The sequence below is a fragment of the Alternaria viburni genome (assembly GCF_023758015.1).
Source record: "Alternaria viburni strain BMP 2772 chromosome Unknown scaffold_5, whole genome shotgun sequence".
Classification (NCBI taxonomy): domain Eukaryota; kingdom Fungi; phylum Ascomycota; class Dothideomycetes; order Pleosporales; family Pleosporaceae; genus Alternaria; species Alternaria viburni.
The window spans coordinates 947,510-973,365 of NW_026055774.1; the positions used below are offsets into that span (position 1 = coordinate 947,510).

The 25,856-nt window shown below is 53.8% G+C and overlaps 9 protein-coding genes across 9 annotated transcripts; 5 read left to right on the plus strand and 4 right to left on the minus strand.

The window, feature by feature from the left end:
• Positions 1–329: 329 nt before the first annotated feature.
• J4E79_003197 (uncharacterized protein) lies at positions 330–1,695 on the minus strand (the record flags this gene model as incomplete). The annotated part of the gene is made up of 2 exons (XM_049352092.1): positions 330–1,622; positions 1,684–1,695. The coding sequence occupies 2 exons, from the start codon at positions 1,693–1,695 to the stop codon at positions 330–332; spliced, it is 1,305 nt and encodes a 434-aa protein (XP_049213563.1).
• A 1,898-nt stretch (positions 1,696–3,593) lies between these two features.
• On the minus strand, positions 3,594–4,912 carry J4E79_003198 (uncharacterized protein; the record flags this gene model as incomplete). Its single annotated transcript, XM_049352093.1, has 2 exons — positions 3,594–4,650; positions 4,707–4,912. The coding sequence occupies 2 exons, from the start codon at positions 4,910–4,912 to the stop codon at positions 3,594–3,596; spliced, it is 1,263 nt and encodes a 420-aa protein (XP_049213564.1).
• A 2,411-nt stretch (positions 4,913–7,323) lies between these two features.
• Positions 7,324–8,088, minus strand: J4E79_003199 (uncharacterized protein; the record flags this gene model as incomplete). The annotated part of the gene is made up of 1 exon (XM_049352094.1): positions 7,324–8,088. One exon carries the CDS (start codon positions 8,086–8,088, stop codon positions 7,324–7,326), a length of 765 nt encoding a protein of 254 aa, XP_049213565.1.
• Positions 8,089–10,456: 2,368 nt separating this feature from the next.
• On the plus strand, positions 10,457–12,275 carry J4E79_003200 (uncharacterized protein; the record flags this gene model as incomplete). Its single annotated transcript, XM_049352095.1, has 4 exons — positions 10,457–10,567; positions 10,622–10,749; positions 10,800–11,289; positions 11,343–12,275. The coding sequence occupies 4 exons, from the start codon at positions 10,457–10,459 to the stop codon at positions 12,273–12,275; spliced, it is 1,662 nt and encodes a 553-aa protein (XP_049213566.1).
• A 361-nt stretch (positions 12,276–12,636) lies between these two features.
• J4E79_003201 (uncharacterized protein) lies at positions 12,637–13,112 on the plus strand (the record flags this gene model as incomplete). The annotated part of the gene is made up of 2 exons (XM_049352096.1): positions 12,637–12,784; positions 12,946–13,112. The coding sequence occupies 2 exons, from the start codon at positions 12,637–12,639 to the stop codon at positions 13,110–13,112; spliced, it is 315 nt and encodes a 104-aa protein (XP_049213567.1).
• Positions 13,113–14,058: 946 nt separating this feature from the next.
• Positions 14,059–14,730, plus strand: J4E79_003202 (uncharacterized protein; the record flags this gene model as incomplete). The annotated part of the gene is made up of 3 exons (XM_049352097.1): positions 14,059–14,186; positions 14,207–14,291; positions 14,344–14,730. The coding sequence occupies 3 exons, from the start codon at positions 14,059–14,061 to the stop codon at positions 14,728–14,730; spliced, it is 600 nt and encodes a 199-aa protein (XP_049213568.1).
• Positions 14,731–14,763: 33 nt separating this feature from the next.
• Positions 14,764–15,135, plus strand: J4E79_003203 (uncharacterized protein; the record flags this gene model as incomplete). The annotated part of the gene is given in 2 exon segments (XM_049352098.1): positions 14,764–15,039; positions 15,058–15,135. The coding sequence occupies 2 exon segments, from the start codon at positions 14,764–14,766 to the stop codon at positions 15,133–15,135; spliced, it is 354 nt and encodes a 117-aa protein (XP_049213569.1).
• Positions 15,136–15,538: 403 nt separating this feature from the next.
• J4E79_003204 (uncharacterized protein) lies at positions 15,539–16,006 on the plus strand (the record flags this gene model as incomplete). The annotated part of the gene is made up of 2 exons (XM_049352099.1): positions 15,539–15,641; positions 15,873–16,006. The coding sequence occupies 2 exons, from the start codon at positions 15,539–15,541 to the stop codon at positions 16,004–16,006; spliced, it is 237 nt and encodes a 78-aa protein (XP_049213570.1).
• A 2,479-nt stretch (positions 16,007–18,485) lies between these two features.
• On the minus strand, positions 18,486–19,921 carry J4E79_003205 (uncharacterized protein; the record flags this gene model as incomplete). Its single annotated transcript, XM_049352100.1, has 2 exons — positions 18,486–19,794; positions 19,845–19,921. The coding sequence occupies 2 exons, from the start codon at positions 19,919–19,921 to the stop codon at positions 18,486–18,488; spliced, it is 1,386 nt and encodes a 461-aa protein (XP_049213571.1).
• Positions 19,922–25,856: the final 5,935 nt, after the last annotated feature.

A 25,856-nucleotide genomic window follows, 5' to 3' on the forward strand; every position in this document is an offset into this window, starting at 1 on the left:
CTAGCAACGACCGTACCATCGTAAACACCTCCTCTCGTCCCCGATTACTCACCCCGAAACGCCATTGTAAAGATGAGTCCACGTCTAATGTGTACTACTCGATCCCAACGACAGAAAGAGAAGCCTGGGGTATCTCAAAAGGGTATAAAGCTACTTGAGCTCTGACGACTCGAAGGTCTTTTAAAGCAATCACACCTGCCCCAACGCCGGTGCTCAAACGCACTGTATAACGGACGAAGACGCTGTAACGCACGACAAAAAACAACAGAAAAGAGATACAAGGAAGGAAAAGACGTATGAACGAAGCAAAGCGACGTGGAAGGGACGCATCAACCGAACTGCTTGATGAGAGAGTGCAGAAGATGGCAGAAGAGTCCGTGGAGGTCGACAAAGAAGTTCTCCTGACCGACGATCTCGACGAGGCTCTTTGCCTTCATCACATCGCGGGACACACGGGGAAAGCCATCTGGGTCGACCTTCTTTGCGGACAGGAAAGAGGACACAGGTGTGATGTTGCGGAAGTTGGGGGTGCTCGTCGTGGAGAAGGTCCGTTCTTTGTGCGGTGCAGAGAAGTTGGGTGGCATTGAAGAGGCGGAGGTTCCAAGAGGAGGTGTGTTTCCAGATATGGCGGTGGTAGGACGTGACAGGACCTGCGAAGCTGCACTCTCGCGTTCAAGGACTCTATCAGCCAGGGAGATGATCCGGTTGGCGATGCCCTCAAAGGCTTCGATGATCTTCACCATGGCCTTTGTGGCTCTCCGGTAATCGCGACCGGCCATGGCGATGAAGGCGTAGGTGCGCTTAGCTCCTCGCGACCGCGGATCCTGCAGACGAAACACGTACGCGATGGTGTAGCCAGCGACTGAGTCTCCGAACATGATGGGCCCGGACGGCTTGCTAAGGGGAAGGACCTCGGTGGACAATGTACGGATGCAGGTGCGTCGCAAGAGCGAGTAGGTGCTGGGCGACTGCGGCTGACTGGTGGAGATGTAGTTCAATGTGTGGGTGTGTATGCCTCTCGACACGAGCATTGGTGATGGAGGTATTGAGTCTGGGAAGGAGCCCGAGGCGCCGCTCTGGTAGGAAGTCGACTGCTCTGTGTCTGAGACATCGGACGAATCGGTGCTACTGAGGTCGTCCCGGGACACTGGTCGTCGCACTGGGTAGTTCTGGGAGCTACGCAGTACCGGGCTGCCGTTTCTTCCTCGCCCGTCTTTTGTAGGACTGCCAGGAGCGCCGTTGGGTATCTTGTCGCTGTACTTCTGGGGCACTACCATCTGGCAGTTCTCGCAGGCGTCCGAGTCGGAGTCGATGGTGCTGCTGGTTCTCCGTCCGCCAAAGCTACTGCCGGAAGAAGAGGGAAAGCTCGGAAAGTATGGGTTGTGCGTGGGGGAGCGCGGGCTGTTGGGCGGCGACTCGAAGGGCGAGGTGAGCTGTGGCAGGCGCGCGTTAAGCTTGAGGGTGGTGGGCTGATCGTACAGGCCGTTGTAGGAGTAGGCCGAATGCGGCTCTTCGGAAGGCGGCGTCACACATGGGTTGCAGGAGCCGCAGGGCGAGGTCGAGGCCTGGGTGCAGATGATGGATGTCGGACCGTGGGTCTCGCAGAAGTGTGCGAGGGAGATCTGAGGTCGCGTTAGCCGGGCTCGTGACATGGCCGACGAGTGTAAGCGCGCGGGAACTTACCGTAAAGTCCATGGTTCCTGCTCTCTGTCTTATCTCTACCGTCTCATGGTGGTCGCTCTGGGTGGTGGTGGGTCGGGGTCGTGGCTCAGCTGACAATCGATAGCCCAGAGGGGAGTAGTTGCCGCGCTCGTCGGGACCGGGCTGCTCTGGTGTGGTGGTGGATGGGCTGTGAGTGGCAGGAGGCAGCTATCGCCAGGCACCGGTGCACAGGTTTCAAAGACAAAGGGTGGCGAGGTCGCGTGGTGAAGATGGCGCGGGTGGAGTGGCACTCGGATGGGGATCGTGGTGTTGGTCGCAAACGTTGGGCCGGGCTCGTAGGATTATATGGAACGGGCTTACAGCACAGCGCTAGGACTCGACTGGCACTCTGCACGGCATCGAAGGGGCATATTTAGGCCCTGGAGACACGCACGGCGCCGAGGACCTGGCGGATTTAGCTCACATCATGGCGAGGATTCCTGGGAGCAATTACGGGGGCAGCGGAGCATCTTTGCAAGAGCCGACGCTACTGCGGCCGGGGTGAATGCGGCCTGTTGTTGCGGTCAGTATCAGCAGCGCGCCATTGGCCGCCCAGCCACAGGCTCGTTACAGCACACACTTGACAGTTAGACGGCCTGCACGCCTGTGTGACACGGCCTGGGGGCAGCCGACGGCAGCGCGCACCCAGCACTGCTTCCAGCGGGCGTGCCTGGGTGAGTGCGCCGTGTGTGATGGAAGGATGCCGCCGTGTTACAGGCACACGAGCGGACGGCCCATGCATGCAGAGCGTCGCTCGAGTTGCTCGGCCACCAATGACGCAGCCCGCGCCCCGTGCATCGCCCTCCGGTCGCGCCTGCACGCTGAACCATGCGCCACTTCCCGATCCAGAGGGGATGCGACTGCCTCTTCCACTACCGATCAGCGCCCCCAACGTTCACCTTGTGCGCGTCGCGTTGCTTTTGTCGCTGCCCGTTGCACGTCATTCCCAATCTGCCACGGACGCAGCGCTCCCATCGACGCCCGCCAATCACACGTCGCCTGAAACACGTACGGTACCTCTGTCATGCCCGCCTCAGACTCTGCGCCCTCCTGGCCCCGTCAATGGTGGGATGAGGTGGAGCGATACTTGCAGAATAATTGTCCGCCTCTCTATTGACGCGGGCGGCAAAGTCCGTCGAGTACCCCATTGGCCCTGGCCTCGCCTCTCAATCGGCCGACGCCAGACCAGACGAGCGCTCGTCGCTTTCCAGAAGACACGCACGGGCGCCTATGGAAGCCATGGAAGCTGCCAAGTGGGCCTCTCCAACGACGACCTGCCTGCTCGGCCTTTGCGCCAACCACTACAGGGTCTCGAGCCTCTGTCGTCTGATTCTGGCCCTCTTAACCGCCACTTACCCGGACGCTGGAAAATTGCAATGGAAAAAATCCGGGGACTGCAATATACACGTCTGCCGATGACGGCCCTCTGCCGACCCAAATAGGCATCCTATATGGCAGAATGCACTTCGACCGAGCGCTGAGCTGTACAGAGTCCAGAGCAGAGTGGGTATGCTTAACACCCTCCTGTTATGGTCAAGCACAATATACCGTCGTGTCAAGCTTTTAGTTAGAACATACAGAAGCTGGCCGCATGCAACACCTGCTCGCTCGGCTAGGTGACAGCTGCAGGGTCCGTAGTTGCCGTCGGCCTTCATGATCAGCTAGAAATCATAGCGCGCTACGCGACCGGACCAGTACGTAATATTTGCGGGCTCGTCGCCGTTGGTGGCATCGTGAAGCAGAAACTAAGCCAAGCCAGCAGGTACAAGCCTCAACAACCGCTGCAAAGCGGAAATTGCACGGCAACCGACATATGTCAATTCTTACAGAGGAAGGTGCAGAGTTTGGCCGCTACAATGTCTTCTCTTGGTACTGTACATGCTAACTCGCTATCATGGCTCGTGCTCATCATCCAACTCTCCTCCGTCAGCTGCCCGCCCTCGCAGGATGTCATACCCCATTACTTCGTTGATGAACTTCTTCGACATCTTCAGCTCCTCGTAGCGTATCCTTTCCTGTTCTGTAAAGTCTCTCGCCCCCGTCTCCATCATCTGGGCTATCAGTGGAGCCCAGACCTGATCAAGCTGTGTTATGCCAATCTGTGTACAAGGAATATCGTCTAGTAACGCAGGTGAAACCACACCAGCATCCTTCCAGTGCTTTCTCCAGCATTTACTCGTATGCGGCGACATGTGAGCTCTATACGTTAGGAGATATCTTCGCCGCTCGCTATATACCGGGCAAGCGAGGAGCTTCGCAACTTGCCCAATGCCACCAAGTATGAGGAAGAAGGCCACATCCTCTGAACAGGCTGGCTGGTTTGAAAATCCCCGCAGGAACTTTTCCACTGCTCCAGCACGACTGCAAGGTCTCAGCTTTCGCAGCAGCACCTGCACAATGAAACAGTACATGTAGAAGTACTGAAGGCGAAGTGGTGCATCCAGGTTCTTCAAGATCTTCCTTTCTTGGCTACTGATACCACCCGTCGTACGGACGTGATAGCCAATACGGGAGCGTGGTCGAATGTGGCCGAGATCTCTTTCCAGAAGTAGTCGTCGATGTTCATCTAGAAAGTAGCCTACCCCAAAGACCAGGGGCAGCATCCTCTCGTACACCGATGTCCACAGCTGCCTCTGTTCGTTTGGCTCCCCTACAAGGTGATTGGCAAGCTGACGTGTCAACCTGATGGACGCTATGTGTCGCCGTCTCATAGTGAGTAAGAATGGGAAGTCGATCGCGTCCGGTCTTGGAGCCGGATAAAGTTGTAGATGAAGATTGCCGAGCCGGTTCTTCACCCAGTAGCGCACAATCGCAGGTGCGTTCTCTGTCACAAGCATGTTGAGCACGCGGGACGTTCTCCTCAAAGCAAGCAGATCTGAGACGCACAGCTCGCGCAGCATGTAAATGTGGAGTTCATCTGGCAACCGAAACAATGCATCTAGAAACGGGCTGTGTTGCGATGATCAGTGGTGTTCCCCAGTGTGTGAAGTGGACACGGTACGTACCTCGAGGGGCTGGGCTCTAGCTCCTCGTCTGCACCACTCTTCCTCTTACTCCGTAGCGACGCAAGAAATCTACTCTGAAAGCCACCTGCCGCCCTGCCCAAACTCGATCTCTTCTTCGCGATCGCCTTGTCCCCCGTCACAGTCCCAGATCCCGATCGGTTCCTCACCCGCTCGGGCGCTGGGTGGCCTCTCTGAAACTTCTCCATGGCCATATCGCGATCGGCCAATCCAGGCTAAACACAGCCTCGTGAAAGCGGCAGCGCTCAGCGCGCGTTTTCGTTGCGTTACGTCAACGTCTGAAACCTCATTATCGCAATAAAGACTGCAGCATCCTTTGGTAGCACAAAAATTGTAGGCGAGGAACGTTGGGTAGGGAGGTGGAGTTGTCAGGAGCGAAACTGGACGGCCATGCGCATGATGAGATGCAGAACAGATTGGCCTTAGCTTTCCCAGCGTTCGGGCATCGGTAAACACGACAGGCATGGTACGAGGCCCGGTCCAAGCCACATGGCCACGAGGGATAAACTCTGAAACGCGGCGGATTTGCCGGACCGCTGATAAAGAAGCCAGTCAGAAAGGGCTGATTCTAGAAGGGCGACTCGCAGGCTAGCCATGATGACAGTTGCTTGACTCGCAACCACGATCATGGTTTATGGGTGTATACTCAAGATTCGATCGTGCAACCACTGCGCGATATTCAATGTCGTAGCGCTTGTGTTGCCGCTATGAATAAGTAGTCTACGATATAGTCTGCGCCATGCCGTCAGTGTGCATTCGCGACAGACCGCATCAACGTGGACAGCAACCGTGCACAGCGCCTATTAAAACACCAGGCGAACCCTGCGACATCGACGAGTTGACACGCTGACAGCTATGCGAACTATGTCGCATAGTCGGATGACTTTGGCTGCCTCGGGCATTAACGACTAGCTGCGTCTCTGCCTGAACCCTACATGGCAGCCGATGTAAGCAAATCGTAATAACGGCCGTAAGCAGCGAGACCACGGCGGCCTCTTATCTCACGATAACCATGACTATCCTCATAAAAGCTAGGAGTCTATACAATGGGTATACCTTGGTGTCAGCGATCTGACCTGGAGATGTGGTAGGCGGAATACGATACTACCTGGGTACGTTAGGATGTCACTCTCATGCCTGTCACATCATCAACGATGTGACCTACCCTCAACAGCAGTATATCAATATACAGACATGCCAGCTCGGGTAGTACTGACGCAAAAGACCTGATCCAGACTCTAATTTTGCTCCAGCGGTGACTCTCTGCGTCCCTTGTTTGCGTTGATCAATACTTTTCTAGGTAGGTATTCATGTCGACAAACCGCAACCCGATGTTCTTTCAATAAAGTCTATCAAACCCCAGCATATCCCGAAATGCTCTGCATGCGTCTAAGGGGAGTCAGGCTCAACGGCAGTCGCTACGACAGATGCCATGTGGCCTGACAGCAGAAAATGCGGTAGCACAACAGCAGCCGCCGGGCCGTCGCCAAACTATCACGACAGCCCGAAGCGGGCACGAAACGATCGAACTTCTATACGCCCTTGACGACGCGAACTAGGCAAGACTTAGAACTTCAATCCCGAGTGTGGCTCCCAAGCTACCCCTCTAACCCCACATGACCTATGTCAAGAAGACGTAGCAGCAAGAAATGCCTTTCTCCGATGATGCAAGACGCAGGAAGTAACGAGGCGACAGTACATGCAAAACCCCTTCATCCCGCACATCCGCAATGTCGTACGCCCATCTCCGACTCTCCCATCGTCCAAACGTACCTTGCATGCATCCGCGCCGCACGTGCAGTCTACCGCTCTCCCCGGATAGCACCTCCCCTGCCAAAGCAAAAGTCGCACTTCATCAACAGTCACACAACATAAACCACCATGCGTTCCACAACCTCGAACCGACCTGTCAAACCTCTAGTCTTGCATGCCGCACAAATAGCCAAAATGGCACCCGAAGGCTTCCCCGATCCCAGTACTGGAGGCAATGTGACGTGGAAAACGCTGGTTTCGAATGAGAAGACTGAGACGAATACGTTCACGGTGGGAGTTGCGACATGTCCGCCTGGAAGGGTTGTGGCTTGCCCCGCGTCTTCTTCTACGAGCGATTCTGGGATCCCAAGTCCATCTCTGCAGAATCCGGAGTCTTTGGGCGATGTGGGGTTTCTGAAGTTGCATCGCCATACGCACGCAGAGATATATCACGTTGTGTCTGGGACTGGGATGGTTTGTATTGAGGGGCAGGAGTATGAGGTTGAGAAGGGGTCAGTGGTTTTTATACCGGGGGATGCGGAGCATGGTATTTACAACGCGGGAAAAGAGGACCTGGTCTGGCTGTATGCATTTGCCGCAGATGGGTTTGAGGATATTGTTTATCGATTCAGTGAGCAGGGTGGGAGTGGGAAAGGTGGTAAGGTTTTGAAGGCGAAGCTGTAAAGAGATGAACATAGTGGCTATGCAAGACCGGAGGATGGTCATCATTCTATCTGGACACATGCACTTCCGCCGACTGCGCAATAAGCCAGCGCTATATCGCCCGTCAAACAACCACTGGTTCATCCACTCTGCGCGTCACCCAAGGGTGGCGAAGGAACCGAGACTACTTCTCAGTGGTCGGCGGAAGCTTCAACTCGGTCGGAATCACGACGGGTTCGACAGGGCCCTTCTTTTCTTCTTTGGTAGGCGGGTCATCTTTCTCGCCAACAAAGACACGCTGCTCCTCGTCGTTCTTCATGCTTTTCTTTCGGTTCTTCTCTTCATCCGCGGCTGACTTACGTTTCCGAATTGGCATGGTGGTGTCGCTTGCAGCCTCTGCTTGGTCGCCAGCAGTGGAGTCTTCTGGCTGTTTCAGAACCTCCTTATCTTCGCCTTTGTCGCCGGTGCCAGTACCGTCACCTCTATCGCCAGCAGTAGTATCTGTCGACTTGGAGCTGTCCTTCGCAGTTTCCACATCCTCCATCTGGTCCTCGCCCGCAGTAGACTTTCTCTCATTGCCTGACAGTTCGTTCTTAGACTTCTTCTTTGGTCCGGCCCACTTCTCGCCTTCGTTCACCTTGTCAAACACAGCCCTCATTTTCTCTTCAAGCCAGGACTTGATCTCAAACGCCGTATCTTCTACGGCTGGCCAGGAGTGGCTCTTATACAGCATCACCCAGTCGTTTGACTTCGGATCAGGATATACAATCAGCCCGCCCCTGTACTCTATGCTATCTCGGCTCTCGGTCGGCGGGATGGATGAGGTGATGAAGTCGTAGCGTTGCGCTTCAGGGAAGCGATGCGCGTAATATGCACGTGCGTTGGAGAGGATGCGCTTCTTTATATCGTTGAAGTCGAAGGTGTATTGAGGATTATAGCCCCTGGGCATTTCAGGGATGTCGCGCCTACTCATACGACGCTCGTTCCTGTTATTTGATGGATCCTGAAGCCTTAGAAACTTACTCACTTTCTTGTCTCGATGAGGGTGAGGTTCGGAGTTCATAATTTGTTGGAACGTGTAGCTGACTGTGAGTAATCAAGAACGTCGTTAGCCAACGGGGTAGGGAGAGCTGATAAGAATTAATTGCAGCAGAGGTTTGCGTATACGTCGGAGCGCGGAAGGTTCAGGAAAAGGCAGGTGCATCCGGGTGTTTGATCCATCACGCGCATCGCGAGTCACGTGGAAGACCCAAATATGGCGATCACCTTTCTTTCACTTTCACCAAGATACCTGCTTACTAGAATGAGGATAAAAGAGGAGTGGCATTCCTTTGCGCGGCTTATATGGTACTGGCTCGAGATTGAATGGATACCGCAACGCCGCCTACACATGATCCCGCTCCCATTCTGTTGACAACGCCTCTTCCCTGTTGTTGCATCGAATTCTTTTGGATATCTGCTCGCACTGGGAACAAGATTACGCTCCCAACCTGTGAGTGGTTCTCCGCATACGAGTACGTCGCCGGTTATCTGTTCGAGTAGCCACGGTGGACGGCGAAGTAGCTCGGGGAGCGACTGAAGGCGGCTGGTAGAAGGTGATGTTAGAGATGTTACATGAGCGCTCGCTGTGGTGGTCGGATCGGATGTCTTGTAGGCGGCCAATGCGGGTCGGAAACCTTCCCGGGTGTCGAGATTGCAATATAGTTCGTTGTTTGCCAAGTATAACATGGCGATACACACTCTGTGGGCTCATCAAAGCAGTCCGAGAGTGGAAGATTGAATATCGACGACATACTTTGAGCGGGAACTGGAAAGCATCTTCACGACAACAGCATGAACGACAACATAATCTTAGTCATCCAGTTAGCTTTTCCAATCGAAATCTTCAGGTAAATTCGAAAGGCTTGGCTACCCAGATTCTGACAGTGTAGCAGTACCTAGAATACGATTCTGGGCTCTTCGACCGCGTGGTCGTTGCATGAAACGGACGTCAGTCGACCAGGACCTCATCAGCGATACCGTCCACTTTTGAGACATCATCAGCAGCTCAAGGCCAACGGCTATATACCTGGGGAGGCTGTCGTGTGAGTAATAAGGAACTGAAGATAGCCTGGGTGCTAGCTGAGCGCAAGCCAGCACCAGAGCCCTAGGGCCGCCGGTGCACTGACCACCACCTGCTCACATCTCGAGCGCTGGGCGTCATCTCAGCTCACCTTCCTAATTTTATGCACTAGTATCTACGAATGGCCGTGACAAAAACTGTTGTCGTCTCGGTGCTGCGCTTATTGGCAGGCTATATCGAACAACAGCTCACCTACACCAGTATTTGATGCACCCATGGCTGCATGGGTATCCCGTGGCGCTAGGTGGACTCGAGGAAGGCTGAACCCCTACATCTAGGGTACACGTACGAATCGCGACTACCTCTGCATGCGATCACGTTGGATCGTGAACAAAACAATGGTACCCCTAGCGACGAAGCGATACGGTGGATACTTGATGGGTCTCTATTGTGGTTAGAGAACCTACGACGGCCAGAATTTCGTCCGTACGCCATTATGGTACGTACCCCGCGGACTGCGCGCATTCTTTCACATCAGCCTTACCAGGCCATCGGAAGGCATCGCATAGCCAGTCGAGATGCCTCGGCAAGATACCCTGCCAGCATTGCTTCCTTTTTGCGGGGAATATCCTCGTCGGACCGTCTTGCCAGTTACAGCCGAGATGACATTCCCGCTCCCATCTCACCGGGACACCGAACGACGTTTCAAAAAGTTTAATTCTACCTGTCAGAAGTCAAAAATGTCTACAACTGTGCACATACAAAATCCACGAGATTATCAGAGCCTCAGGCATGTGGATGAGTTCTAGCAGCTGTGCCACAGCTAGCCACGTATCGACCGTATCTCGCGCCAGGCCTCAGCGAGCGAATCAGTGACACCGCTAGTCGCCGAATGTTCCACCGCGATGACGCACTTGTGTATTGCCTGGCGAAGCCACCGGCACGGCAGGCGAGCTTGACTCCGTTGACGATTACTACGCGGTGTACGTGGAGACGTTTGCGTTAGGCTGAGGCGGGACGTGTCTGCGGCTTATGCGTGATCGCGACAGCATTACGAGATGCTGGCCGGGCTGGACTAGGGCAAATGACAGGAGTATATATGGATGCTCTACCCGTGCCCGATGGATGGGCCTTCCTTGCACGTTTGTACGCGGCTGTGTCTCCTCTACCGTCGTGAGTCCCGAGCAATTGGAATATACACCTGGGTAGCCCTCGTCGTTACTTCTCTATTCATACTTTCATCCCGTTCGCCGATATGTTGCAACTTGCTGCTGCAGCAGCCTTGATAGGTGCTGCATATGCACAGAACTCCTCATTACCTGTAGTCGACCTGGGCTACGAGATTTACCAGGCTTCAGGGTTCAATGTTCGTATACCATCATCAAATCCTTGATGTCACTTTGTTGATTGACCCAATTAGGACACCGGCAACTTCTACAACTTTTCCAACATACGGTATGCTGCACCGCCTGTCGGTGACTTGAGGTTTGCACCACCTCAGGCTCCAGCAGAAAACAGGTCATCTATCAACACCGGCGAGACATCGAGGTAAGTGCCACAGGAAACCGAAGTTCATACAATCATACTAACATCTACAGAATATGCCCTCAGGCAAATCCCGCTTGGTCTGCAGCCGCAGCACAGTCGTTGGCCAGATATGCGCTCGGCCTTCCTGCTTCGAATACAACTTATTCAGTGATGCCAGCAAATGCTACCAGTCCGGTCCCACAGCCGGATCCCCGCGAGTCTGAAGATTGCTTATTTTTGGATGTTTTTGTTCCCGAGGATGTGCTTAGCAAAGCTGGGCAAGGCTACGGGGCTCCTGTTCTCGTATGGATCTACGGAGGCGGCTACACAGGAGGCGAGAAAAACAACAACCCTGCGGGTCTGCTCGCGGCCTCCGGCAACTCGTCCAATGGCGATGTTATCTACGTTGCGATGAATTATCGCCTTGGTGCTTTGGGCTGGACGGGTGGCCCTTCATACCAAGCAGAAGGAGGTGTATCCAACCTAGGTTTGTACGATCAGCGATTTGCGCTTGAGTGGGTCCAGGAGAACATTCATCTCTTTGGAGGTGATAAGAACCGAGTAAGTCAGAACTGGTCCATGCATCTATGATTTGTGCTGATTTGTGTCTACAGGTCACTGTATTTGGTGAGAGCGCTGGAGGTGGCTCGATCATGCATCAGATTACTGCATACGGTGGTGCTAATGGATCTGCTCCTTTCCAGCAAGCCGTACCCCAGAGCCCTGGATGGCAACCTACAACTTCTGTTGTCACTCAGGAAGATGTCTACCAGAGGTTCCTCACTCTTACCAACACCACTTCCCTCGCAGAGTTGCGGGCTCTTTCATCTGAAGAGGTAATGCTTGCGAATGCTCAGCAGATCACCTATGATTCCCCATACGGTACATTCACTTACGGGCCGGTCGTGGATGGTCTTTTCGCTCCTCTTCAGCCAGCTCAGCTTTTGGCACAAGGTCGATTTGACAAGGACGTGCGCGTAATGGTCGGCCACAATGCGAACGAAGGAGCCCTCTTCACGCCCTTCTTCATTCCAAACGAGGCTGCATTGGAAGACCAAATCTCGTCCGCATTCGCCAACGCTCCAAAGTCTTCCCTCGATTATGTTACCAAGACTCTCTACCCCCCGGTGTTCGACGGGTCTCTACCATACACCAACAACTTCGAGCGCGGTAGCCTCATTGTCAGCGAAGGAGTCTTCACGTGCAACACCAACTACCTCTCCAGGGCTTACGGAAACAAGACATACTCCTATCTCTTCGCAGTTCCCCCGGCTATTCATGGTCAGGATATCCCGTACACGTACTTTGAGGGCGGTGCAGGTTCCACCGGGCTCCAAGGTGTTGCCAACACCACCATTGCCATCGCTCTGCAGGAGTTCATCACCAGCTTCGCTGAGAATGGTGTGCCAGATGCTACAGGCGTGAAGCAGTTCAACATGTACGGTCCGGATGCGACCGTATTGGAGCTTAACGTTACGGGCATCGAGGATGTACGCGACAGCAACGCGAACGCTAGGTGTGCATGGTGGCAGAAGGCGCTGTACTAAGCCTGAGCTCATGCAGTTTTATACTAATCAGTACAGCAAAAGTAATCGTAATGAATCAACATCGCGCACAAGAACATAATGCACATGTAAAAATTTGTGATACCCCGGCATGCGAATTCCGTAAACGCGACGTTCCTCGCGCATGCATGGCAATACGCGGACCCACATCCGCGATTGGCTGATCATAACTACGTCATAGCACAGCAGCTCAGTCCACGTCCACACATCCTTTAAAGCTGTCTTCCGCACACACTCAAAGGAACCTCATCTAACAAACCATCGAACAACTCAATTGCCACCTCTCTCACCCCTACCAACAACTTCACCTCGAAACACCAACACCACACACAACACCATCAACATGTTCCGCCAACAGATTGCCCGCCAGGCCCGCCTCTTCAGCACCACACCCGTCGCGCGCAAGAGCCCCGTAGAAGCTATCAAGGATGCTGCCAAGGCTGTCGACAGGACAATCTCAGGTGCCGCTGTAAAGGGCATTGAGAAGGGAGGTACGTACACACTCCATCCCCAACACATCCTACCTGCGTTACACTGCCTGATGCTCTCTGTTCTCAACAGCCGAGAATATGACGACATCGTACAGTGCGCACTCCAGCTACACTACCTAGATAGCACTATGAAGCAACAAACGCTAACACCTTTTGAACAGAGGAAGTCGCTGGCGCCGTTAAGGAAGCCACCCCCGACACCGCCGGCGAGGCCAAGGGCCAGGCAAAGGAGATGGCCGGCGAGGCTAAGGGCAAGGCTCAAGAGCTTAAGGGTGAGGCCAAGGGCAAGACCCAAGAGCTCAAGGGCGAGGCTAAGAGCAAGATGTAAAGACGTCGACGGACATCAGGGACGACACATAATGACATCGAGGAGGCATGCTTCGTTGCTATAGCTGCACCGAGTAAGAAGACGCCTAATCGTCACGGCAGAATGAATGAAATAATGTTTCAATGACGACAATATGGCTCTCATGGATGGTGCTACGATATGTTTGTTCAGTTGAGGTTACGTTGCTGACGCTACTGGGTGAAGGACTGTCCTCGCCAACGTTGGTCTCGATACCTGTACCGCGCTTCACCATTCCGCTGCCTTCCTCATCTTTCGGCTCGATTGCTTTTCGATAACGACTCTCGTCTACACACAACATGCCACGGCCCATGTACCACCGCCTTGACGGCCTCAGCGCATATTCAAGATACAACTCGTAGCAAGACTTTATACAACACTGGGTGCTCATCTTCGGTACGAGGTTAGCAATATGGTGCGTCGGAGGCAAAGCTCGCCCGTTGAGCTCTTGGAGGCACGGGATATATCGAAGTCATTGCGCAGTATTCTGGAGGCTCATTCGATTTGTATCACAATACATCATGATCGCCGATGTCAGATATTCATCACGTCATTTGGAGACGAGGTACGTCTAAAGAAACACATGTTGTATTGAACTATGACCCAAGATCTTGCAGCCATGACGATTAAATACCCAGCCCAGACATCATTGACACAGCGGGAGGGTGGTGAGGGAGAGAAGTGAAGAGAATTAACAAAGAGGAAAAGGTATGTCTACACCAGTAAAGGACAGTAGAGAATGTGGATGTGGTTTGTTTGGTAAAGACGCAATGACATGTCGTAGCTTCACCAATCGGCCTCACAACGGGCTTACATCGCCCAACCGCGTGAGTGTCGTGCAGGATAGATTACATGAACCACATGCCCATCTACCAAGATAGTTAGTACTCATCCTTTTGGACATCATATAGTAAGAGGGGAACTCACCATGCCTCGCTTCACTTTGTCGTTCTGCGCCTCGTACGTCACCTCAGGTGGCATCGCGTACCCACTCTTGGTGGAGCTGGCACTCGTCTCAAAGGTCGTTAGTGTGAGACTGCTCGTCGCGCTCGTAAGGTAGGTACTAGAATCCACAGGCCAGGAGGAGGCGGTAGCATCCGTGTTGGTTACCGAGCTGACCGGAGGGGTCCAGTAGGAATAACCCGACGTGGAGCTGCTGGGGTAAGCGGTCGAGGACTCGACCGGGAAGGAAGTAGCGGTGGCGTCGGTGTAGGTTGAGCTTAGAGAACTCTCGGAGGCTGAGAGTGTAGAAGAAGTCTCGACCTCAGAGCTGAACTCGCTGCTGGAAGAGGCTGGGGCGGTGGAGGAAGAGGGGAAGGTGGTGTACTCCGTCTCACTGTACATGGACGAGCTAGATACTTCGGGGGTCTCAGAGCTGGTCGAGCTGACAGACGTGACAGGAGAGTCGGAAGAGGATGTGTCAGAGGGTGTTACTGTCGGGACGGGCGTCTCGATAGTACCAGAATCACTGGTCAACGACTCCGATGGCGTCTCGGAAGGCAAGACGAAGCTGCTAGTGCCTGAAGTTACCGACTCAGTGTACGAAACAAGCTCAGAGTCCGTGGATGATTCGCTGAATGAGGAAGACCAGTACGAATAGCTCTCCGTGGTTGGCGAGGGCGTAGGCAAAGTTATGACTCCAGACGACGTGGGTGTGGAAGAGTCTGAGGTCGTCTCGATCGAGCTGAACGAAATGCTGAACGAGTACGGCAACGAAGATGTTGCAGAATCAGTCTCTGAAGCACTAGGCACACTGCTGGTATCATATGTAGAAGATGCCGTGTACGAAGGTGTGTATGAGGCCAACGAAGAAGAATCTGAAGAGGTTTCAGTCTCAGTAGCTGACGACGACTCTTCCGAACTAGTGGGCGTATATGAGGAGCCGTCCGTGGTCGAGGATCTGGACATGGTGAGTGTTCTAGACCAGGTACGTGTGGAAGAACGACTCCGGGAAACTCTGGACTTCCTAGACCACGTTGAAGTCGAGGTTGACGATGACGTGTAATAGTCAGTGGTTGGCGTCGGAGTCTCCGACTCGCTATAAGAAACTTCGGAAGTATAGGTGATCCAGGAGATTGTGGAGATGTCGATCGACGATGAAGACACAGTATCGGTTTCAGAGGGACTACCGCTGCTGGTGGCGTTACCAGGTGGACCGTAGTAGCCAGACGACGACGGAGTCTGAGAAAGAGTTCCGTTTCCACTGGATGTTGCCGTGGGCCCAGTGTTTGTCTCCGTGATAGTACCATTGGAAGGGTATGGAACGGATGTGGTAATGGCAATGGTGGAGGTGATGACGGACGTAATGACAGTTACATTGGTGCTCGGGCTTTCTGTAGTTGTCGACGGGCGTGGAATGTATGAGCTTCTGGATCCAGTGGAGTTGGTACTAGCAGTGGAGGTCAAAGATGGCATTGAAGATCCTGGCGCGGTACCAGTACCCCAAGTTGATGAAGCTGTACCAGTACTGTTGCCATAAGGTGCGGAAGAATCATGTGGCGGCAAAGTTGGGTAGTATCCTGTTCCGGATGACTGAGGTCCAGTCGAAAGAGGGATGCTCATGGAAGAAGAGCTGCTGCCCCAGCTGCTCGCTGTAGCTTCGGTCGACGTATCTCCAGAGAAAGTTTCACTGAGCAATGGATTAGTTAAGCGAGCAATTATATTCAGGACTGATCACAACTCACGATGTCGAGGGAACAATAACCGACGTGATAACAACGACACTAGTGTAGACGACTGTAGAGGGACCTGGCGATGTAGAGTTTGCAGTTGACGAAGACGTTGGAACTGGAGGCGTCCAAGTAGACAGCGAGACGCCGGTGCCGCTGGAGAAGGTGGACGACGCACTTCCGCCGGTGCTGCTTAAACTTGGGTAAGGAGGAGAGTATGGTGGTGGTGGTGCATACTGCCGAGGCCGTACATGCTGTGGGAAGTTCACTAATTCAGAATATTAACTCACGTGCTTAGATTTCAGAGAGCGTGACGATTGGTACGTTGACGGAAGAAGTGTGTACATCCAACAGCAGATACGATGGGGAGACTTACATGGCATCCGCTCAGCTGCAGTGAGCGATAGGAAAGCCGCGAACGGAGTGAAGGTACTGAGCTTCATGGTTGTTATGTGAGTCGCAAGACACACCTGTTCCAAGAGATGAAGAAAGAAACGAGTGTTGAGGGGAAGTAATGAGAGGATGTGTCGAACAGACAACTACAGCTGGACGGCTTGAGCCTCGATTGACTGGAGACAATGACCTTATATGTGATGATCTACGTTCCACCGCGACAATATCATGACACGATACTGCTACAGCCGTACGGCCGCAGTGAAATACTCGGTTAGCTCCACTATGGGCATGCAGCACGGCATCATGCTTGTATCGATGGTATCCGATTCTTTGAATGATGACAACGTCTACGATGAAGACGGCTAGTTTGAAAATCATGACTTCTATGCGCTTGATGCTGAACGTGTTGGGCTCCGTCTCTTGACTGCGAGAGTTTGGAGTAGCGGCTGCCTCTGAGAAAGGCATGCACCGCTTCGATAGGCCATAATGGCTTCAGTCGATGCATAGCAGCCCGCATACGAGGTAGCTGGTGTATGCATTTAAATTGCCAGTGCAACAATCCGCTAATATCTTGAGTCTAACCCAAGAAAGGAATCACGGGAGGGTAAACGACGGACGGATAGCAACATGACACTGCAGCGCAGCGATCACCGCTGGTAGTACAGAAGGCGAAGGAAGAAATTCGCGAATGACGAAGTGACCCAGCGCACTGTTGTTGAGACTGAATGAATTGATACAGTCACTTCTCTAGGCATGGTGTTGTTGCGAGCCAATGGACTCGAGTAACTCGACACTGAAGAAGCGTACCCAGTGTCGCAACGCTCGACCGACCTCGTATTCCCAGGCATCCAATAGGTAATACAAAGGTTTGCAGTGCCACACCGCCTTAGTAATTCCTTATGATGTCGTTTGCCAATCATAAGGTTGCGTGCACTTTTGGAGGGATGCATGACCTCCGGGGCTATGTGCGGTCGGCAACATGTCTGAACAATCGGTCTTTAGCCATCTTCATCTGGCTCGATGCATGAGCCATATGCGAATCCTACTGTCTCTCCAAAATGTCGGACGCGATCGGACTGCGATACCGGCCTCGATTCTGGGCACAGTCCCTGACGTTTTTGGGTCCAGCCAGCCGCATGTACCAGGGTACAATACAAGAGCCTGCTCGGGGAACGCGACAAATGGACCATGGATGACTCGACATCAGGGATCGGACTATGTTATTCGTATGGCCGGCAGATGGAGGGTTCTATCACTAGCTAGATGCACAGATGCAGGAACCAGACTCACGCTCAGGGTGCTGCGTTTCACAAGCAACCGCAGTAGGACGACGCGACTGATGCAGAAAGCCGTTAGAACGTCCCGACGGCACAGGGATCTCGATGCAGAGGAAACAGGAACCGAACATAGACAGCGGTGCAGACCAGCTAGGCTGGGTATGCCGTGGAAGCGGTATGGATCTGTTGGAAGATCGGAGGACGGCAGTGTCCATTGGTACTGTTCACGACGCTAGCGCGGCTGCAGTAGCATCACGTGAGCCAGCCCAGCAGGGCCACCTCCATCATCCACGGATGAGTTTGATAAGTCTAGACGCACCCATGTGAACTCATCGCTCACAAGAAGGTGATTTGTTACGTAGCAGAAGAGGTGCGCGCAACCGCACTCCGGAACTAGTGCATGCTACGCTCCCTACGACGGGCCCAGCCGCTTACTACCGAGTAGGAAGTACAAGTTGGAAGGCCTAACCCTCCCTGGTTGTGTATCATCCCCAGTTCGGGGTACTGAACCCTGAAGACCTGATCAAGCAACGGTCCGCGAGCCAGGACACCATTGGGCTCTCGTAATAGCAGTTTGGGCCGCGAGTGGCAGCATAGATGTTGTGATAAGCATCACTTGCACATGAGGTTACCGGAGATCGGAAGGACTATTGCATACGGAAAATGACCGTTACAATTATATATTATACAGGAACACTTCAAATCGAAGGATTACTGGAAGAGGAGATCGCTATATGGGCAACAACACCCTCAAGCGCCTGAAGAAGGATGGTTGTTGCATCCTATGTGTGGGTCTTCTCTTCACCGACAGGAAGACTCCTTGCAACGCCTTCAGTCGTAACCTCGTAAACGACACTGTACAAAAGGTATCATGTGCGTGTGAAACCAGAACCGTTACCCAAAGACGTAGCAAAGTATCGAAGAGCTTAGACGGACAGGATCCTAGAAGGATCGTACAAAGGACCTTGGTCCACAAAGACAAAAAAACAAGATAAAAATGGCGAAAATGATACCTAATCCCAGTTGACGAGGCTGTTACCATTGTCGTGGTCATTGGCGGATTGGTCGTCAAACGACTGTTGGAAATCGCCGCCAGGGAAATCGAAAAAGGCACTGTATTCACCAGTACCAGGCGTCAAAAACGAATCGTTGGAATAAAAGCCATCAGAAATAGCACTGGGTACCGACGGCGACGTGGTACCAGAAACAGGCTCAGTCTTCAAGTTTAGACCAGATGACAATGTTTGAGCCGAGCCACTAGCATGCTCAGACATGCTACTGGCGTTAGCTGTCCGACCAACCTTGTTGGGGTTGTAGGTGTAGGTCGGAGCAAAAGGCTGAGGAAGGTTATCGCTGCCTGCCATGAAGACTGCAGTGCGTGGGTCGTTCTGATCCAGGACAGATCCAAGGAACTGCTGAGACTCGGGTGGCATAGACAGAGTCAAAGGATTGGTGTTGAGCGCCTGCGAGCTGTATGGGTAGTTCGTAGGGCTGTAAGAATAGGAGGAAGGCGAATTAGGATCACTCTGCACAGGTGCGGCCTCATGCACGGAAGCTGCGTTGGGCGAAGCGCTCTGTGGCGAAGATGACTGACGGTGCTGGAGCGAATGGGTAGTAGGCGAACGCGATAACGAAGGACGCGTTTGTCGCTCTACTGTCTGGTTTTGCTGTTGAAAAGCTTGCGGCGGTAAAGACAGTCTTCGGTTGAGCTCAGTCTGTGGCGTCGTGAGACCTGCACTCGCCGGCTGAGCTGATGGGTCAAAGTGCGATGCGCCCTGGGGCAGTTGAATAGAAAGAGCGCGCTGGTGAGAGTGAGTGCGTTGAGGAATCTGGTAAGGTGACTGTCTGTATCCCTGTTGCGGCTGAGCGGTGGTCGGGCTGAAGGATTGCGCTTGCTGGAAACCCTGTGGAGACGCGGGGGCGAACTGCTGAGGCGGGAGCATTGACGGGTTCAGCCAGTTGTTCGGCTGTGCAAATTGAGCGCCATTGGCCGGATACTGCGGACCATACTGCTGGAACGCCGCGCCTTGGTTCTGGTACTGGGACATGAACATGTTCCTGACGCCATGCTGGGTCGCAATGTAGTCATGAAGCTTCTTGTTGAACATGACCGAAGTGGTTTGAAGATGAGCGTTTAGGCGCTGGTACTGGGTAGGCAGATCATCATCCTCCTCTTCGTACATCTCCTCATTGATAACATCCTGCTCGGTCACGCGAAGAGCACGGCCCGTGCGCTTCTTGTGAATCTCAGAAGCTCTACGAGCAGATTCAATGCGAGCCTCCAGGCTGCGGTCACTGCGGCGCGAGGCAGCAATGTAGGCACTGTTGGGCATCAGAATTGGTTGCGTGCGGAGTAAGAAGAGACGACTAACCGCTCCTGGTTCTCTTCATGAGTGCGCTCGGTCTTGACCGGTCTGGCCGAGGTGAAGGTTCGACGTTCGGCAGGCATGGCGAGGTCCAAGCAACAGATGGGAGTCAACGTGCGGTGTGGCGAAGTGTGTGTGTGGGCGAGGGTGGGGTAGCTGACAGATAGCGATGTCAGCACAACAACGGAAGGCTGATTGGTACAGTTCGAGGGGTACGTCTAGCAACGACTTCGACTGTGAAGAATAATGGAAGAAGGAGAAAGTGCGAGGAGCGGGCGGGCAAAGTATGTAAACGGAGAGGGGAAAAGTGGCGACTGTCCACGCGGGTGCGGATGTGCTGGGCGGAGCAGGCCTAAAGATGGGCCGAAAAACAACGGAGCTAGAAAGACGCTCACGTACCGCGACGACAGGGTTCGGACAGCACCCAGCTAGATTCAGATACGCGACAAGTGACGTGAGGCACAGAAGCAACGGCCAAAGTTGGCCGCGTGTCCCAAAGCGGCAGAAGATGGGAGTGCAAGTGGGAACTGGCGCTGGGGGTGGCAGCGATCGAGGGCTGAGGGGCGTGTGAGTGGCTGCAATGCGCACAAATCTCTGTTGCGGGCCGGGGGAGGGCAGGCCAGGATGCTCAAGTGGCGGAGCCTAGCGGACGAAGACTGGGTATTTCGATGCTGGTAAACCGTTTGTGCATCGACGCTTGCACACGAGATCGATCGTCGCGACGTGGCTTGGGGGGGTGAAGCAGCAGGCAGCGGATTGGGAGCAGGACGGGTGCGTTACGTCGAGGGCTTGCCTAGCATATGTTATAGCCACAAGGGAAGAAGCAATTGCGGTCTTCTGGAATTTGACCACACAATTAATCACAGGCAGCGGCAGGGTAGCACGCCAGAAGCCAGCAGTTCCCAGCAGTCCCCGCAGCGCCTGCGAGCGACATGCAGCCAATGGCACCACTGGGCCGCAGCGGCAGCATGTCCGGCGTGCTCTGACGGCCAGTCGGCGACGTGTGTGGAGTAGGGGAGAAGGTTCGGCTTAGCTCTGTGCCAGGCTCAATAGCTGCATATTACCCTCGGCACCCGCAAGCCAGCCCAGCATCAGGACAACACCACGCCCGCGGCTTGGCCAACTGGCGATCGAGGGCGCTAGCATCTCTGTGGCACTTCCCGCCGATAAACGAGACGCGTGTGTGTGGTCGACGACGGGGAAGAGCCCACCTGCATCGCATCAACATCATACCACAGCTGTGCCAGTTTCTAGCTGCCCCGGATTAGGCCTCGTTGTCGCTGGGCTGACTAACGTGGTCGTTCTGGCTCAATGGCTCTTACGTTGGCGACGTTTACAGCGTACCTGACTACTGCTGCCAATTCCCAATTACTAACAGCCTGCTATTTTGGCTGAACCGGGGACGCTCAGCCAGACGTGCGCCGGCTATTGTGCGTAAATCAATCGCGATCGCGGCAGCGCAGCGGCTTCCGCATACTGCTCAACCAAACGCGAACGCACATGCTCTCGTTAGGTGGTCGGCGCTATGGAGACGCAGCCGTCGGGCTACCGTTGGCTTGTTCCCGTCTCCTGCCCAGACGGTGCTGGAGCGAGCCTAATCCTGCGCTTACACTCGAACGGAAAACTTCGCGACGAATAACCGTCAACTACCCAACGCCATGGCTACCCCCCCAAACAACAAGACTGAGCTTCACACAGCCCTATCTCCCGCCATGCGACAAGGTCAAAACCGCTGGTTTCACAGTGCTGCACACATCTCATGGCAGCCGATCGCTTGAGCTCAGGAACAAGGAAGCCCTGTTCAAGCAAAGAAAACCTGAGATACGCGAAGGCCATATCGGGAATAGCTCCGATCTGATCGCATCTCCCACGCAAACTCGGAGCCCTGAAGCGCCCTGAGGGCTTCGCTGGCCGCGTCCAGGACGTGCGCGCCGATCTCTCGATACAAACATGTCGCCGACTCGCTGGGCCACGACTTATCCCTCTGCTGACATCTCCTTACTACGGCTTTTGTACCAGCGGGAAGCCATGCGCCAGAGGAAGGGACGGTGCTCTGTCAATACCACGGCCAGTGCAGCTCCATCGTTGTCCAGAGGTCGATGCCACTATTGGCAACATGGGAAATTGACCCTTATTGTTTGTGTTTCGAGTATTTGTCACTATGGCATTGTCCTAAGCTCCGGCCGTCCGCCGACGTCACACGGCATTGGTTCTTCCTTCTATCGCTCCTGCCCCGCCGCAAGTGCCCACTGCCAGATCGCCGGGGCCTCTAGTGCCGGCCTGTCAAAGTATCAGCCAGTCAAAGCCCGATGATCCCTGCGTCCTTGCTAGGCTTCAGATTCAGATCTGAGATGAAATATCTCCGTCTGCCGTGCATCCACACGGCTTTCCGTGCAACAAGGGAGCCAACAGGCAGGCCGAAAAGCGTACAGCGGCCACATTCAGGTGCATGAGGTCTGCTTCCCTTCCAGCTGAGCTCCGCGCGCTCTGAGCCCAATGGTGTTTGACATCATTGGAATTCACGACGTGTACTGCAGGGCTGTGGCTTGACCATGGTAATGGTACCCCGCTACGTGTGCTCACATCACACGGTTGACCAACTCCTTTTCTGACCAGTCCAGGTGCACCTTATCCTTTGAGGAGCAACCCAATACTTTGAGATCGCTGTGAAGTGTGTCGGGCTCCACATTGCTACACCTACCCGTAGTACAACGCTGCGCGTCAAACTCAGGTCACAGTGACGTTGCGTACATTCCGCTCTATGCCTACCCATAACTACATGGATAGGAATCCTGAGTGGGTGCACACGGCTTGAGATCAGCGCGTACCTAGCTGCATGATCTTGCATCCGAGCCGGCTACGGTATCCTTTGCGGTATCCTGAACACGCTTCGTCTCACAGCGGCGCTGTGTTCCCGCAAGTCAGTAGCTTACTGACTACTCAAACTTCCGCAGCCTCTTCAACTATCCTGCATGCCTTCCATTGACATCATTGGGCAAGGCGAGTTGAACCGAACATGGTGTTCGATGTCCCACCCCACTCCAATGCGGCAAGTGGAGCGCATACGTCGTCCGACAGCCCCATGTCAGATTGCCCTTCAATCTCCTTGCCTGTTTGCCGTTTGGCAGCTCTATCGTCATTTACCAAGTCTACATGAAACGCAGACGCCACCGCATGTACCAAGGTGGCCCTAAGACTGAGTACTTCTAGTTCCAGAACGTTCAACTTCATTCCACAGAGAAGCAATTCGGGTGTTTCGCATGCGCGCTGTAGCCGTGGCGCGCACGCCAATCTGCCCCGGCTCACAATGCTGCCTGGTGTCATGAACCAGGCAATCTTTCTATCCTCAATTTGGAAGGTCTGAGCGATTCAACCCCAGGAGTACAAATATGACTACCAAATTACACAACACCTGGGTATGGAGCTTCTGTATGACGCCCCGCGGGCCCTAATGCACGGTCGCCGGTTGAACTCGCTTGCATGCATGTCTCGGCGATACTCCGCCAGACCAATCAGATGTCCTCATTCCCAAACCCCCTCCTCAAAGCGCTCGTTCCTTCTTGTCCGTATCCTACACGGTGCTGGGATTCTACTTGAGGTCAAGTTGACGCGGGTGCGCTCGATCTGCTGCATTAGCTTGCCATGTATACGGTGGGCTGGCGTGTAGCAAGCCTCTTCGAAACAACTGGCTGATAGCACATCGGAGAGAACCCTCTCGAGATCTTCGGTTCAAAATCAGAAAATGCGCAATAGATCCATCCAGGCCCATCACACCCGCATTTCATACCGATACCAACGACCGCTGTCCTGCGAGCGCCTGAACCGTCGTTCAAGCGCGGGTTCGCAACGTCGCGAGATATTCTCTGGCGTGGAGCTCGCGGTCAATTTCATGTTAAGATCGGCAGCACAGCCCCAATTTCGGGGTTAAGCATGCTGCATCTCCATTTCATCAGCAGCTGCCTCTGGGCCTTCTAGGAATGCGTTCGCTTGCACGAGCGGTCTGCACTGCGCTGTGCGTTATGTGAGCAGTGGCTAGCTAAAGGCAGATGCGGTGAGGAGTGTTCAACGTTGCACACCCACTTTATCTCGATCCATGTTTTGTGTGGCTTGGATTGCGGTATTCTTTAATAGACCATTTCAAACCGTTCCAAGGTTGTTTTCTGTCGCAATACTCTCGTCCCGCACATTGCCGCTGTCTGCAGTGCCATCCCTTCTGGCAGCAATGCAAGGGCACCATATGCAGGTGAGCAGACTGCTCCAGGCGTGCGGATAATTTGGGTAAATAGCGTCAGGCTTAAAAGGGTCCAGCGGAACATTGCTTCTTACCTCCTCTGAGCAGCACCGCATACATAGGCGAGTGTAAACATCTGGGCCTTACAGCTCACTACACGCTACGACACCGCCCGTCCAAGCTACTAACCTCGCTTCCTACGAAGCCAATGACCATTGCGAATATTCTCAAAGCACAGCATAAGCAAGTAAGCAGCATCGTATGCACCTCGTATCAGGCCGCGCAGTAAGCTCGGATTCCGACGTCCGACGTAACAGCAACAACGTGGCGACAGTTTGCTCTCTGGCGTTCTACTCCTACGCCCGCAGGATAGGATGCAGGATGGAAAAGACGGCACGCATCTGGATTTCACAAGAAGCTGGGTAATGCCCGAACAGGGCTACACGAGGTGCAGCCACGTTTAGCGTTGGCCCATCATATCGAAGCGGAGGAAACTTACTGTGTAGGCACTGCTAGCATCGGCCGTCTTCCGTAGAGATCCAGTCGAACCACGGCTCTGTACGTTTGCGACTGCATTGAGTTTCCAGGAACATCCAATAGGCAGAAAACATCGGCCATTTCTCCGCTCATGGGAATGTAATCCAGCATGCGGCACAGCGATAAAGTTGCAGCAGCCTCGCGACAATAACTGCCACTCGGAGGTCACTCTTGCGCGACGAGTGGCGACGGAGTACGGATCCCCACGCGTCTTTGTCCAACGTGGCCAGCTAGCTGGATTCTTCTCCTGTTTACAGCAAATCCATCTTCCAAAGAGCACTCGACCAAATGTCTTGATGCCCGGATGTGGATGGAAGGATGGAAACTAGGTTGATCGTAATGAAACCTAGTCCATTCCATTCCGCAACAATCGCGTCCCATGTTACAAGACAGTCAAGTTCGAACGAAGCTTGAATTCGTTACCACAGTCACAAACTCCTGCGCGCAAGGTAAGATCGGAAAAGTAGGAACTCACATTGGGCTTGCCCTCTTTTATTATTGATGCTTGCATTGCTTTCGAACGTCGCCGCTTGTTTCCATTGTCGCCCATTTGGTCTTCCAATCATCCTTCCTCTCCTCTTTGCAATGGTTTTGTTGTCGGGAAGTCACGCGCGTTACCTATGGCATCAGACAACATCGTAGGTGAAGGCATTCGATTATTGTTCGAGTATCATACCCATGCGCAGCGCACACCATCAGCAGCGTTCATGTCGCGTCGGAAGTCAGCTTTCAATGTGATATTCGGGGTCGCTGCCAATCCGCATCCAGACTTGCCAGAAATCACGCAAGGCGAAGTTGGGAAGTTGACAGGAATGTGCTTTCCCGATCCTCGAGTTCACATCATTCAGCCTGCGGATGATCTATTTAACTAACTGGATCGAATTTCATGTCTGCAAACCTCTACTCGTTCTCTGTTCCCTGTCTGTTTCCCTTCGATATTCCTTCGAAGAGATTTTATTAGTACCTTACACCTAAGTCTCGTCCTTGACCTCACGCATACTACTTCCAATTCCCAAAGTGCGCGAACTGTTCCTCCCTTTGCGATACGAACCACAACAAACGTCGTCCGGGTTACCAATCGCAACCTCTGCTGGGTCTTCGATGCCGTCTCAAAGCGGAAAGAGCAAACAAACTCCAGCCTGGGACCTCACTGTCGGCCACCTGCCTACGTCACCATCCTGTGCTTGTCCATAGTCACATTTCTAGCATCTGTCCGTCGTACATGATCAAAATCGCTGAGAAGGCTAGTC